This window comes from Accipiter gentilis, chromosome 32, assembly GCF_929443795.1.
Source record: "Accipiter gentilis chromosome 32, bAccGen1.1, whole genome shotgun sequence".
Taxonomy (NCBI): Eukaryota; Metazoa; Chordata; class Aves; order Accipitriformes; family Accipitridae; genus Astur; species Astur gentilis.
In genome coordinates this window covers 7,429,802-7,443,965 of record NC_064911.1, presented here as the reverse complement: position 1 = coordinate 7,443,965, position 14,164 = coordinate 7,429,802, and the positions used below count along the sequence as shown (strand labels likewise).

General features: G+C 43.2%; 2 protein-coding genes across 3 annotated transcripts in view; both read right to left on the bottom strand.

Moving 5' to 3' along the window:
* The window catches only part of B3GALT5 (beta-1,3-galactosyltransferase 5), a 32,757-nt gene extending 28,149 nt beyond the window's left edge, over positions 1–4,608 (bottom strand). The window contains exons 1-2 of the mRNA XM_049835271.1: positions 4,596–4,608; positions 3,674–3,785 (exon numbers count right to left, since the gene is read on the bottom strand). The gene's annotated coding sequence lies outside the window, so the exon portion shown is untranslated. The remainder of the gene's footprint in view (positions 1–3,673; positions 3,786–4,595) is intronic.
* A 2,165-nt stretch (positions 4,609–6,773) lies between these two features.
* Positions 6,774–14,164, bottom strand: part of SH3BGR (SH3 domain binding glutamate rich protein) — a 29,402-nt gene continuing 22,011 nt past the window's right edge. Inside the window, exons 5-7 of one of the 2 annotated variants that reach the window (XM_049835041.1) lie at positions 10,623–10,652; positions 8,515–8,622; positions 6,774–7,238 (exon numbers count right to left, since the gene is read on the bottom strand). In XM_049835041.1, the coding sequence (XP_049690998.1) occupies positions 8,557–8,622; positions 10,623–10,652 (96 nt within the window). In that variant the 3' untranslated portion in view covers positions 6,774–7,238; positions 8,515–8,556. The remainder of the gene's footprint in view (positions 7,239–8,514; positions 8,623–10,622; positions 10,653–14,164) is intronic. The other variant, XM_049835042.1, reaches the window with a different exon arrangement.

The window sequence follows — 14,164 nt, the reverse complement described above, 5'->3', positions numbered from 1 at the left end:
CCACTGGGTGACAGCATCAACTGAGGAAGAAGCACTTGCTGAGCTTCTGCCGTCAGCTTCACATCTAATTTGGAAATGAAAAATACAGCCTGACAGGCCACCCTTTAGAAGTCTCTGACCTTCATCTATGGCACGTCAAAAAGCCCTGCTGCCAGCTTTTGGGACTTGGATGCACCCCGTGGGTTACTATCGGGTGGGCCTGTCTGTAACCCAAAGTGGCTTCGTCACCTCCCAGGGGATTATCTCCGCGCACATTTCTGAGTCCTGCCTGCTGACGCCGATGGGGATCAAATGTCTGCCAGGCTCTCGTGATGTTTGAATAGTAGCAGACAAGACTTCAACATGCACCCTTAAGACACCATGCACCAAAACACCTGTGTTTTTAGCATGAGTCACTTGAGAGAAGGTGTTGATCTGACATTAGGAATAGTAACAGTCAGGCAAAGATGATTACAGGTTAAAAATGTACTGCTAAGAACAGGACTGCAGAATACTGTGCTAAGGATATATAGCACTGGTTGAATTAACTTTCTTCAGCTACCTCTAATATACTACAGGCATCCCTAGGTAGCAGATCTCCACCAGTGAAACCCTGGTTGCCAGTTTCTCAAGGGAAGTTCCCAGCTTCCTTGCAAAGTCCTGCAAAGTCTCGGCTGTGTCACCACAGGGAAAAGCCACGCAGCAGTGTGAAGGGGACCTGCCATTCCCTGGCTCACCAACTGCTTCCTCTCTTCAGGTGAGAGACATTTCCAGATCCTAGAAATATTCCTGCTGCGATCCTGTTTCTCAGTGTGCCAGGCAGCCTGTCCTGTACGTTCAGTCTATGCTGTCGTACAGTCATAATCTCTCCTTGCTTTATTTTTCACGCAGCTCCTCATGCCACATAATGTATGATGTGCAGTGGGCATCTGCTGAAGAGACATTATTTCCCCTTCCTCCAGAGTAAGATTCTTCTCCAGCTTTATGTTTTCTCTCTTCCTGAGTACAGAACGACTTTCAATATCCACCATTTGTGGGAATTCCAAATTTGGAAATTTGGAAATTTGGAAATTTTGCTTGACTACACCAACCAACCAAGGTCCTGTTGCCTCCTCTCGTAAGTTGGACAGGGCAAGATTTTGATACCTGGAACAGCTTTTCCCCGATCTCTGTGTGAATTTATCCTTTTTGACCAGGGCTTCAAACATTACACAGTACCTACCCCAGAGAAGGTGCCACTGCAGGGCTTTGCAATGCTACTCGGTATTCCCTTCACTTCTGAAAATAGCTCCTTAGCACATCTAATCATCACATTTCTCTTTGCCACCAGTGCATCACATTACAGCTCCCCATGGCTTGGAGATGAACCTGTGCACACAAGCCTTTCTCCTCCTGTGCCAGTCCTAGGAGGACAGGCTCCCAGTTCGTAGCAGAAATGCTTATTTGCCCCCAAAGCACATGATGCTGGTACTCCATACCATCAAATTTTATCTCACTTCTATACTTCAGTGTCTTCTGCTTCTTTCTGGGCCACCACCCTGTTCTCCTCCACACTGGCAACACTCTCCAACTCCTCACCAGTGCCAAACTTCATCAGCGCACGCAACCTATGCTGGGGCTGCTGGTTAAACATGGTTTCCCGGACTCATCCTTGGAGGTCTTCGCTGCCTTGGGCACATCCCAGCCAGCCCACGGGGGGCTGCCCTGCCACTTCTTCCCCACAGCCTTCTCCTCTCCCAGTGCTGGGCATCAGGCAGAGGCGTCCTTGCCACCTCCAGCAACAGCCGGGCAATACATTACCCACCCTGCCACGGTCGGCATGGCTGGGTGACTCCTCATCCAGATTTTGGCCACCCAGGTCCCCGAGCTCCTGCCAGAGCTGCTTCCTCCGGCTCCTGCATTTGTCTGCGATGGGCCACACTGGCAGCTGCCCTGAAACCAGCCTGAGGCTGGCCAGAAGCTGAATATAATTTTCTTTTGCTGTCTCTAGCTTTTATCAAAATCTGATTAGGAGCACATGGACGCCAGTATCAGACCCATTTAAGTTGGATGTGGCCAATATTAATGCAGCACGCCACATCATTAAAATCCAGCAATGCTATAACCCTTATGGAAAAGTACTGGATGGAGCACATAGAAAGCCAAAACTTCTCTAACACACCATGCTCCATCACTGACTGCTGGGAATCACTCACATGCAATGACCAGAAGATGCTTCCTAGCCCAAAGGGGATTTCTCCCCCCATTTTCTTTCTCGCTTTTCTTGCTTTTCCTTCCCTCCACCCCAGACCAGGTAAGAAACATCACTGAGTTAGTGCCAAGCTTTCACACCCAAGGTGCTGCTGCTAAGTTAGCTGTAAGGGCTGGAAGAGCCCCCCTTTTCTGGGAGCCCAGGAGAAGCACCCACGAGCAGCCTGGCCCTTTCCAGCTGCCCCCCGCACAGCCCCCCGCACAGCCCTGCTACCTGCTATTTGCCGTGCCCAGCACATCAGCTGGGACTGCTGCTGCAGGGATTATTGTCTCCCCAGCCAGAGGGATGCTGGAAGAGGAGGTATCTGCTTTATTTATTTCTTTGGAGGTTATTGTGAAGGTGATTGACTTTTGTTAAAATAAAATATTAGAAAGAAAGAAAGAAGGAAGGAAAGGAAGAAAGGAAGAAAGAAAGGAAGAAAGAAAAAGAAAGAAAGAAAGAAAGAAAGAAAGAAAGAAAGAAAGAAAGAAAGAAAGAAAGAAAGGAAGAAAGAAAGGAAGAAAGGAAGGAAGAAAGGAAGAAAGGAAGGAAGAAAGGAAGAAAGGAAGGAAGAAAGGAAGAAAGGAAGAAAGGAAGAAAGGAAGAAAGGGAGAAAGAAAGAAAGAAAGAAAGAATAGAAAGAAAAGAAAGAAAAATCCCTGGGGGGGAGGGGGGCAGGGAGGGAAATACAGGCTGGACAGCAAGAATGGAGGTAGCTTGCGTGCTTTGTGCTGCCTGGCAAGCCCTGGGACTGCTAACTTTATCAGGGTAATGTGATTTTAAAGGCTAAGGCCATCAATAGCATTGCTCAGAATGCTGCTCTGGCTCTGTGCTCACCTGCAGCCTCTGATCTGCCCCACCAGGAGCTGGTGGGTGCTGAGCCACGGATTTTGTCACACACTTGCACACAAAAGCTCCTCTGGCACAGTAAGTCACTCTTAAGAAAAACTATATATAGTCTCTTCTAGCCTTACTGCTTAAACATTGTAAAGCTTGAAGGTTAAAAAAAAAAATTTCACCAGAAAGCTGGAAACTGGAACTGAGAGAAAAATGGCATCCATCCAGGATCCCGTCCTTAAAGTCAGCAGAGCGGAAAGCGCCGTGATTTGCTACCAGCTCCACAGCCGTCGCTCCACATGAGCAGTCAGCGGGGAGTCGGGTGCTCTGGCTCTGACAGCCGCCCTCACCCCTACCTTGGTGCACTCCCGGTATCTTGAAGTCATCTCCTGCGCTCGCCGGGACCCCCTCTCACAAAGACCCCTCCAAGGCTGCTCCTGCAGGACAGGCAGCACGTGATTGCAGTGGGAGAGATGAAGTCCTCCCAGCCCAAAGAGGGGAATGGGCCTTGAGTGCCCAGCTTGGACCACCATCAAGTCAGCTTAAACTACCAAGCGTTGCTGCCCAGAGCTGTTTGCAGCAGCGACAGGACGGTTTTTATTCTAACTCTGAAAGCAGCGTGCTTACCAGCTGCCAGTACATGGTGTCCACGATGGGAGGAAGGCTTCCTCGGGCTCCTCTCCAGCCACCGGTACCTCCCAGCCATCTGACAGCGTCGAGGAGGTTGACCCTGGGACAACTACTGAACAGTTTAATTTCTCTCCAATGAATTTCCCTTAGAGTTTTCTTAGGAGAGAATCTCTTGCGCAGTTTGTTGGCTCGGAAGCGCTCTCATGCAAGAGAAAGCATGGCAGAGGTTGCCTTCTGGAGCTGTTATTCAAAACCATTTATTACAAGCAACAGAATGAAGGTCCTAATATTTATTTTCCTAGAAAACAAACCATTGACTAGCCCTATCTACTTAGTTACTTCATGATGACACTTGTAGTTGCTTCTTTTACACTTCAGCAGTCTGTTAAACTTGACAATCAATTGTTTAAAAGTGCAAACAGCCACCATCCCATGACATATATGGATCTGTAGGAAGCGTAGCTTGAAGCCTTTCTAATTTTACCTTGTTTCAGTATACTAGAGGTTTCTGGCATCAATCACCCAAGGAAAATGCTTTACATACCAAAGTGTCACAAAAAGCAGCATGCTGTTTTGTGTTTAGCTGGGGTGCACCAGAATAGTTTTGCATCCACAGTTTCCCGAAGCATGTGAAACACAGTGTACCGGGCGCACCCTGTTAACCAACTGCAGTTGCTTTCTCCCAGTAAAATATAAATGATATAAAAATCCAGACAGTATGTTTTCAAATGCATTTAAGTCAATATCTCACATATTTGTGCTACTGATTTTCATTCAGCTGTAGTTAGAAAAGACTTAATTCTTTGCCTAGTCGCACTAAATTACTGCAGAAAGTATTAAGCTTAGGTAAGCAGAATTAGCGTTACGGCTAAAATCAGCAAGCAGCAGTCCGCTTTCAGTTTATCCTCTGCATACTCACAACCTCCTTTCCGTCTGGCAGAAAAGATGATCAGCACATGCTAAAGAGCATTGTCCCAAGGAACGCACCAAAGAGCTGTGTTGTGAGTACGACCATCCGCTACCCCGTTTGCTTTTTCACTACACATTAAGCATAACCTCAGTCACCAGCTGAAGACCAGGGGAGTGCGTCACTCTTGTATGGGAGGCTTAGCATTCCTCACATTCCCTAACGGGCTTTCCAGATTATACCCTCTTGAGAAGATGGTTGCCATATTTCTGCCTTAACAAGTAATACCTGAATATGCAAGGTGTGGTGGTTTCGTTTCAAGCCCAAAGCCTGTGGCCCTGCCTGATGTACTGAGTACGCTCAGGCTCTTTGGTCTGCACATCAGTGGGGGGAAAAGAGGAGCCCGAGGTTCATCGGCCGTGCAAAGCTCAGGCAGCCGGGGGATATGTCAAGGCTACCACGAACACACCGGCTGTTGCACAACACACGCTCACTGCACTGGATTTACCACATTTCCAGAATGATTAACAGTTCTGTTTTCATTTTGTCTACCATACTCGCAAAAGTCCAGCCTTTTGCTCGAAACTGCTGCAGCGATGACTGGCACCCCAATTCAGCTGCCAGGGGGATGCAGAACATTTTTCCCAGGAAGAGTAATCACCTGCAGGAACATAAGAAATGGTCAGCGCAGTGGCTCACCTAACCTGGTGGTACTCAGTCTTTGAAAGTGGAAATGGGCAATGCTATTTAGGGACAGCAAGTCTGCTGCATTCAATTTCTTCTGCCCCCAGTCCCCAGCACCCATGTTTCATTGGATTAGGGATATTGGTGGACACATCCAAGGCTATAGTATCTACTTACGAGCCTCCTGTTCCTGACATTGTCCAATACCTTCGTGGGCCTGTTGACATTGTCAGTCTCCATAACATCCTGTGACAACAAATTCCAGAAGTTCCCAACCCACCGTATAAAAAAGTACTCTTCTTTATCTCTTTTAAGCCGATCTACTGATTTCATTGTGTATACTAACTGTGTATACTAATTTTCATTATTGTATTGCAGGATTTTTTGACTAACAGTTCTGCATTCATCTTATTCACCGCCTTTATGATTTTTGTAAATGCCTTGGCTTCCTCTCCAAATTGAAGAGTCTTTGCAGTCTCCTGATGGAGCAGCTGTTTCATCCTCTGTAATTGTTGTTTTCTCTGTACCTCTTCTTATGCCACTACGTCTTTGCTGAGATGCAGAGAACAGACTGCACAAAGTGCTCAAGATGTCATCTCAGCAAGGCTTTACATGGCAGCAGAGTCAATACCGTCTTCCTGATGGTGCCCAGCATTTTCCTGGGGCTTAGCTGCTGCTGCATGTTGAGCTGATGATTTTGGTTAGCTGTAAGTGAGGACCCCAAAGTCCTTCCCTCAGCTGGACCTGCCAGCTCTGAGCTCAGCATCACCTACAAGTGTAAGAACAGCACAGACAGAGCACACTGCTTCCCTATCCATCCCTTCCCAACAATTGCAACTTCAGATGTATCCTGAACAAAAAAATGTACCCACTCAGGACATTCAGGAAACCTCCACAAATTTTTCGTCCACTTTATTTGCTCAGTCATTGTTCAAGCACTCACAGTATAGGAGATCTCAGCCTGAAAAGCCAGCCTCTTCTCGATCAGAGTTAAACATAAACTTGTGGTTCCTTTGGAGATTGTTTTGTCTATGAAGCTATGGGCTACTTTGGCAATAAGAATTTCTCATCCCCTCCCTTCCTCTATAAGCAGTTTTTATAAATCTCATAAAAAGTAATTGAAAAAGGGACTGAAATCCAAGTTCCTTCCTCCTCAGTGAACTTCTAACCAACAGTTACAGTGTGAACATGGATTAATTTTCTCTGCCTCCCTGACCCAGTGAATATGAGTGTATCCATGAAGACTGACAAGGCATCAGTAGAAGGGACTGGGACAGCTCTTTCATTCAATGAAGGTTGTGTATCCTCATGGCTGGGTTCTTATACACAATACCAGAAACGTCAGCAGGAGCCTAAGGCAAGGTGAAGGGCTTTGCATAGCCTACAACTGTAACGATGAAGAAAATTTAACTTTACAGATCTTAGCACAGCTTGCTAGGGTTAAATTAATGCTTTTGCAGACAAAGAACAGATATGACAGAAAATGCATTTATTTAAACTGCCGTACAATGGAAATCTGAATCATTTTCAAAAGCCAGCTGAGGGAGAAGTGACTCACATAGCTTGTATACAGGAAGCTTCTTTGCAGTTTTCAGTGCTGAATTTCTTTTCCTCTGAATACATCACTTGTGTGAGTGCAGTTATCTGCTGAGTGGCAGCAATGTTTGGCAGCATATAAACATGGAGAAAGACATGGTTCCTGCCCTGAGGAGCTTACAATCTAAAATGTGACATGGACAATACTATTCCAACATATAACAATCAACTGAAATATCATCAGTCAGATATAAGAAGACCCATTTTAACAAGTAATTGGAATACCAAATATATATATAAAGGCCACAGGTAGTACAGAGTGGTGTCTTTGTTCTGTTATGTATTTATATATAAGTCTACAGGCATGAAAGTTAGTGATGGTTTGCTTGAGAGCGAGTTTATTTTCTTTGGCGGGGCTGCTCCAGCTTGTGCTTCCTGAACAAAAATAAGGAAAATTAGATTAAAACTTAGCACTCCTTCTTTGATTTTACATGTCTGAACACTGGACAACACTGGGATGAATTAATTCCCATGCAACAGAGGAACCCAGTTCGGGGAGATGTAGCATGAAAGAAGTGACAGATTTTCTGCCCTGTTGAGGCACTGGGTGTCCACATCAGCATATGGTTGGTGAAACCTATGGCAACCACCTCAGAGGCAGAATTAGCTGGGAAACCCGCTAGTTCTAGAAAAAGCGTATCACACCCTGTGTCTGCAATCAGGACAGAGTCCTGCCACCCAAGGGCAAAATCTGCTGGAAAGTCCAACATTCTTGTAGGTTGACAGTTTTTCCCTACTAAGTGATTGTCCGATCTTTATTTCTGTGCAGAGGAGAAGAGACAGTAGGAGGAAGAAGAAAACCCGAAAATTAAATTTGAAACCACATGCTGACAAACCTTGAGCAATGCTGGATGCTCATACAGCCATCCAGGCACAAATTGTGCCTCGCAGATGCTTCCTTTTTTGAGGTTTTAAAGTCACATTTGGCCTGGTTTTTAAGGCAATCAGAGTAATTTTATAGTGTGCTGTATTTCTGGTCAGGTTCTTCTCTCTTCCCAAGTCACTTTTTTTTAACATTTCAAATAAATTTGAGAGATATCTTAATCTGAGACACAAAGCTCCTAAAAGTTTCACTGAAATCAGTGGCTGAGTAAGAGAGGAGAGTGACGAATTTTTATCCCAGATGAAAGAGAAGCTGCAATGAGTCTAACAGTTAAGTGTACTTTTGGCCCATCAGTTTGGCACTTGTGCATATATACTGATCACTCAAGTAGTACACACCTAAGCATGCTGCAATTTGCATTGCTCATACTTAGAGGACACAGCAGAGAGCTACGGGGTACCGTAAGAAGATGTTAAGGAATATGCCCAAAGCAGACATCAGAAACCTGGCAGGGAGGTGAAGGTTGTAAGAGTGATGGGGAATGAATCAAAGGGCCTGCAGTATTTGGCAGATATTAGGGATCACAGAGACAGCTGTGTAGGAAAGTCAGATTCATTGGTGCCACAGAAATGACGAAAACTAACAGACTCATTAAGGACAATAGTTCTGACTAATGGTTACGTGTCAAATGCATAATACCCTTTTTTTTTTATTTTGGTATGTTCTTTCCATTCTTGTCATTGCATATAAGAACAATATATACAAAATTTTCAAGTTTATGTTACTTGAAGAACATTTTGATACTGTGCTGCGTATCTTAATAGTTACCTGAAAACCTGTTCAAGAAAGAATGTGTCATAAGGAAGTGTACTAAGACTCTTCTTGCTCCTCCACCTCTTTCTTTTCTTCTCCCTCTTCCTGCTTTTCTTCTTCCTCCTTTTTTATAAAAAAGTTGTAGTTATCATGTACGAATTGAAGGAAAATAAACAGTCTTGAAATGCAGAGCTCTGCTTTTGCAACTGTTCTGTTTCTAGTAAATGCAATATTATTTGAGCTTAAAAAATAGAACAGAGAAGAAATGCACAGAGCTTTTAATCTTAACATGCCAAGGCTCTAGCTTTGTGGAGTTAATAGGCAAGTGCTGGAATATAAAAACCCTCTTCTTAGAGAAGTTAGAACATGATACCTGGTTAGGCTGCAAAGAGATGTTCAAGATCAAAATGAGAATATGAAATATATGTAAATATGACAAAAAGTTTGATATTTTTAATTATATGCTTTCTTGGAGCAGTAAACAAGTCAAGATTCATGGCACAGGAACTAGACTCCTGAATAATCTAAAAATCATTCAGAGTCAGATAATACAGCCCCGTTAATGTTTCAAAAGCTATTCTTTCTCTCTTTTATATAGGAGAAATGGTACAATTTAAAGGCAATAGACCTTTGCTTCAGTCAGCCAAATGAACAGTTATCTGAAAGCTAGCATTTATGTAACACAGACAGCAATCCGTGTTTATTGTCTTTTAAGATCTAGTAAATGAAGCTTTAAAGTGTAGTCCTACTCTGGAAAACAACTGAAAATTGCATTGTAGGCTTCTCTGCTCCTTCTCTTCCAGCAAACTCTGTTCAAAGGCACTCCTGTGTGTATAAACAAGCTTTATCTCAAAATGTCCTACCTTTGTACACTACCTAAACTACAAAAATTACACCAGGAATTTCTTCCTGGCTTAACCAACCAATCAAAGAATACATAATTAGTTTTCAGTCAGGACTGCAGGTAGTATATAAGCGGCACAGACCCTGGGTTTTCCTCTCAGACACATACTGTCTGTAGAAGAGTTACACCCAAGTCACTGAAGTAAAATGCTGTTTAACCATGTGCTTGGGAATGGACCTGTTGTAATCAGATTCCTGGTTTGAATAGTTGTTTTTCAGGGAAAACCACTGCACTAAGGCATCGTCCCTGCAAAATCAGAAATGTAATACAAACTTCCGCACAGGTCAGCTGGATTAGAAGTTCTTGTGCAAAGGAATATTGCCTCTTTTGGCATTTTCCCCCAGCACTCTTTGAAACAGGGCCAAGCAAGCCCACAGAAAAGCAACATCTTTCAGGTATTAAAAACTTCAGTTCAAAATTCAAGTCCATTACCTTTTACAGAAAAAAAATGGGTATTTTTCTTGCTTGAAGCATCAGTTAGTGGTGCCAGGGTGCACTAACTAACCTTAACAGCCCTCATCAGCCTCACCAGGAGCCCCCACAATTTGCCATGGACCCATGAGCTTCATTTTAGCTGCCAGATCCACAATGCACAACTTTGACAGCGGGCACGTGTATGTATACACATGTATAGATACATGCATTGCAGTTTGGAAGTGGGAAGATGTGAATGTGTCCTCTTATTTATTGCAGGTTTGTAGTTGAAAGCAGCCTAAAGTAATCATTAGTTTTACTGGGAGCACTGAAGAAAAAGTTCAAGGCATAAACTTGCGATGCTGGGCAAAACAGAAAAGTGTATAAGGAATTGCACCTGGGTCTTACAAATTCTGGCAAGGAAAATATTTCCTTTATAGGCAGAACTGCCTAAATTGTCAGAATGACTCTTTCATGCTCACAACACTAAAAATGTAATCAGCGTGTTGTCAGTTAGCATTTGGCAAAGATATAGTTGTCTTGGGAGTCCTTGGAAAATTTTATTAAAGAATCTGTGAAAGACAATTTCTCTTCCATTTACAGTTTTTAATGATTAAAGGCCTATCTTTGTTCCCAAACAGTAAGACTATGACATGACAAATAATTATCTCTAGCAGAATATAATACTAGTATGTTTAGTTTCATGAATAAGAATTTACTAACTTTTGAGTTAAGCAATAAGACTGAAAAGGAATTAAATGCACACAAACAAAAGATGAAAGGAAAGTGTACAAATATACTATACCCCTGTTGCTGCTTGTTCTTCCTGGCTTTCCTACACAAGAGATTCAAAAGAATATGTTTAAAAGATAGATCAAATAAAGAATATCAGAGGTCATATAAGGCAAAACACAGCAGAAATTAAACATTGAATTTAGGAAAATTATGTGGAATTCAGTTAATTTATTTTGAGATAATGTCCTCCAGATTAACTCACAAAGTACATTTAAGCTAAGCATTTACTTTGAAAAAGAGCTATAAAATCACTATATACAGCTCCCTTTTTCTCAGTTACTTACAATCAAATTTGCTTCACTGACAGGCAAAGATTAGAGCTGGGGTTTTGTTTACTTTTTCAGGTGTTTTGGGTTTTTTTTTTGTAATTAGCTGGTCTGCAAAATGAAAGTTAAATCAAAATTCTCCAGACTCCTATCTATGTTATATATATTATCACTCAGAATCTGGCTTGCAATTCTGTTAACTGTTGTAGGCTGGAACAGATGCCTTGGCTCAACAGTACTGGGGAATAAGAAATAAAACAAGCCGGTTTTAGACTGTAGATTGAGCAAATGTGATGAAGACTAGAGAAAGAAAAATTCCAGTGAATGGAATTTAATGTTAGATACCACGCTGGTTATTGGAGAGAAGAGCTAATCTTACACAAAATCATATCACAGAATCAGAGAATGGTTTGGGTCAGAAGGGACCTTAAAGGTCATCTCGTTCCAACCCTCCTGCCATGGGCAGGGACACCTTCCACTAGACCAGGTTGCTCAAAGCCCCATCCAACCTGGCCCTGAACACTGCCAGGGATGGGGCATCCACAACTTCTCTGGGCAACCTCTTCCAGTGCCTCACTACCCTCATAGTAAAGAATTTCTTCCTTATATCTAATCTAAACCTACCCTCTTTCAGTTTAAAGCCATTACCCCTTGTCCTATCGCTACCCTCCCTGTTAAAGAGTCCCTCCCCATCTTTCCTGTAAGCCCCCTTTACATACTGGAAGGCCACTATAAAATCTCCCTGGAGCCTTCTCTTCTCCAGACTAAACAACCTCACCTCCCACAGCCTATCTCTACCCCTCTCCCAAAGAGAAAGAGCAAATGGAATAGTACCATGCAGAAGGCATGAGCGGTTGATAGGAGTTTGCATAGAATGAGTTGAGATAAGGAAGTGAGCTGCAGTGCCAGGGTTTATATATGGCCTGGGGAATTGCTAAGATGGGATACAGACTCGCATTATAATATGATTTTTGAACATGGTTCTAAAATAATTCTGCCCTGAAGTAAGCCTAATCTGTACTGCAAACTGATTTAACTGGGAGACCACTTAAAAAATATTCTAACCCCCAAGCTAAAATCTAAAGTTAAAATCAGATAGTAAAAATAAAGAAAAATTATTACCATCACATCTACTGACCAGCAGAACCCTTGCTGTTCATAGGAGGTCACAGTTTTTCCTCAAAAAACTCAAAAACAAAGGGACAGACAAAGCAAGAAGGGACACTATATCCAAACAAAATGGTTCCCCAACCTTCTCCATCAGAGGATGGGGATTAGAAATAAAATAAAACAAAAAGATTAGGAGGAAATCAAGGATAAGCTTGATGAAGTGATTAGGGAAGGAAAGTATGCAACAGGTTTAAGGTGAAAAAAAAATTTCATAATCTAAGGAAATCCTAGTGCAGCTGTCCTTTGTTGACGCAGGCTGAAAGCTGTTCCTGTTACTTACTACCAGATCTGTGTAAGAGACTCTTGTGGATTAACCCCAGCCAGCAACTAAGCACCACACAGCCATTAGTTCGCTCAGTCCCCTGCAGTGGGATGGGGGAGAGAACCAGAAAAAAAGGTAAAACTCGTGGGCTGAGATAAAGACAGTTTAATAGGACAGAAAAGAAAGGGGAAAAAATAATGATGATAAAAGAATATACAAATCAAGTGATGCACAGTCCAATTGCTCACCACCTGCTGACCAAGGGCCAGCCAGTGATCTGCCCCCCCAGCCAAATCCTCCCAGTTTTGTTCGGCATGACATCATATGGCACGTTGGGGTCAGCTGCCCTGGCTGTGTCCCCTCCCAAATTCCTGTGCCCCTCCAGCCTCCTCGCTGGCAGGGCAGTACAAGAAGCTGAAAAGTCCTTGACTTAGTGTAAGCACTGCTCAGAAACATCTAAAACATCAGTGTGTTATCAACATTATTCTCACCCTAAATCCAAAACACAGCACTGTATCAGCTACTAGTAAGAAAATTAACTCTATCCCAGCTGGAACCAGGACAGGGACTTTCTATTTCAACATCTGCTCCGGGCTTTCCCAGATGCTTGCCTGAATGCAGGGCTGGAGCTGCTGAAGCCTGAGCACTCCAATATGAGTGTGCGAACAACAACCCATCGCTGTGTGCACTTAAGAGTTTTGTTTCTCAGAGGGCTGGGGTCTCTTGCTGGTTTTCTCAGGGTCATACCAGGCTGAGACTGAAAGCTGGAGCTTCTGGACTCCTTCATCTCTCAGCAAGGGCAGCAGAAGCAACAAGCTTCTGCTGAAGCTGCAGCCTCCACACGTACCCACGTTGACCACTGGCTGCCATTCCTGCTACTGAGGCATTGGAGGAGCCTTCTGAAACCATCTGGGAGCTTCCGTGTAGCTCCACGGTTGAGACAGTAACAGTTTATTTTGTTATCTGTCTTATGCTCATTGGCAAAGACTAAGATACCTTTACCTCACCAAGACACTTTTAGAATTTCTAGAATTTTTCCATAGCACTGGCATTTCTCCTGCAAAGTCACTAGAGAAAAGCTGGCTGGGTTACACCCCACATGAAAGAGTCGTTTTTAAGGTGGTTTGAAACTGAGTGCTAAATAATGCCAAAATGCCAATACTAGATTCCCGCTGGTACATTAATTCAGAAGCAGAACATAAAACTGCAATGTTTAAATTATGGCATTTTGATCTGAGGGTTTGTGAAAAGGGTAAGTTGACACTCCAAAAGAGTCCTGACTACTGTTCAAAAGATGCAACTGTTTGCTACAAAACACAGTGGGCCACTGATAAAAAGGTCACCCTTTCAGGACTCAGTATGCAAAGACCAGCTCTTAATAAGCTAGAATAAAAAAAGACATGGGTGGGGAAAGTACACAGAAAACATCTATTCAGTGTGGTCAAGCAGTCAAACAAGCTGTGCTGGGCTGCAGAATGAAAGAGAGGGAAATACTGAAAATCCTGTGTTGAGACTACATGTATCCTTTAGGACCTAACATCCAGTGAAGATGCTCTAACAGCAATCAAACAGTCTTTAAATGTATTTAACTTCATGAAACCCTGGCCAGGTAAGGAAATGTTATTCCAGCTTTCTGTTACAAAGGTAAAATGAGATACAAAGACAAAAGATGGAATTCATCTCACTGTAGCTGCCTCAAAGTTATTCTTCTCATCTAAACTCATCCTTTGTGTGCTGTCTGTAGTGAATGAGAATACCAGAATTTCTACAGAATGATTCATGCCATCCCAACAGAAGTGATAATTGGGATAAACTGTGGCAAGGTGGGCAGATGCCACGTCACTGAAGTGATTT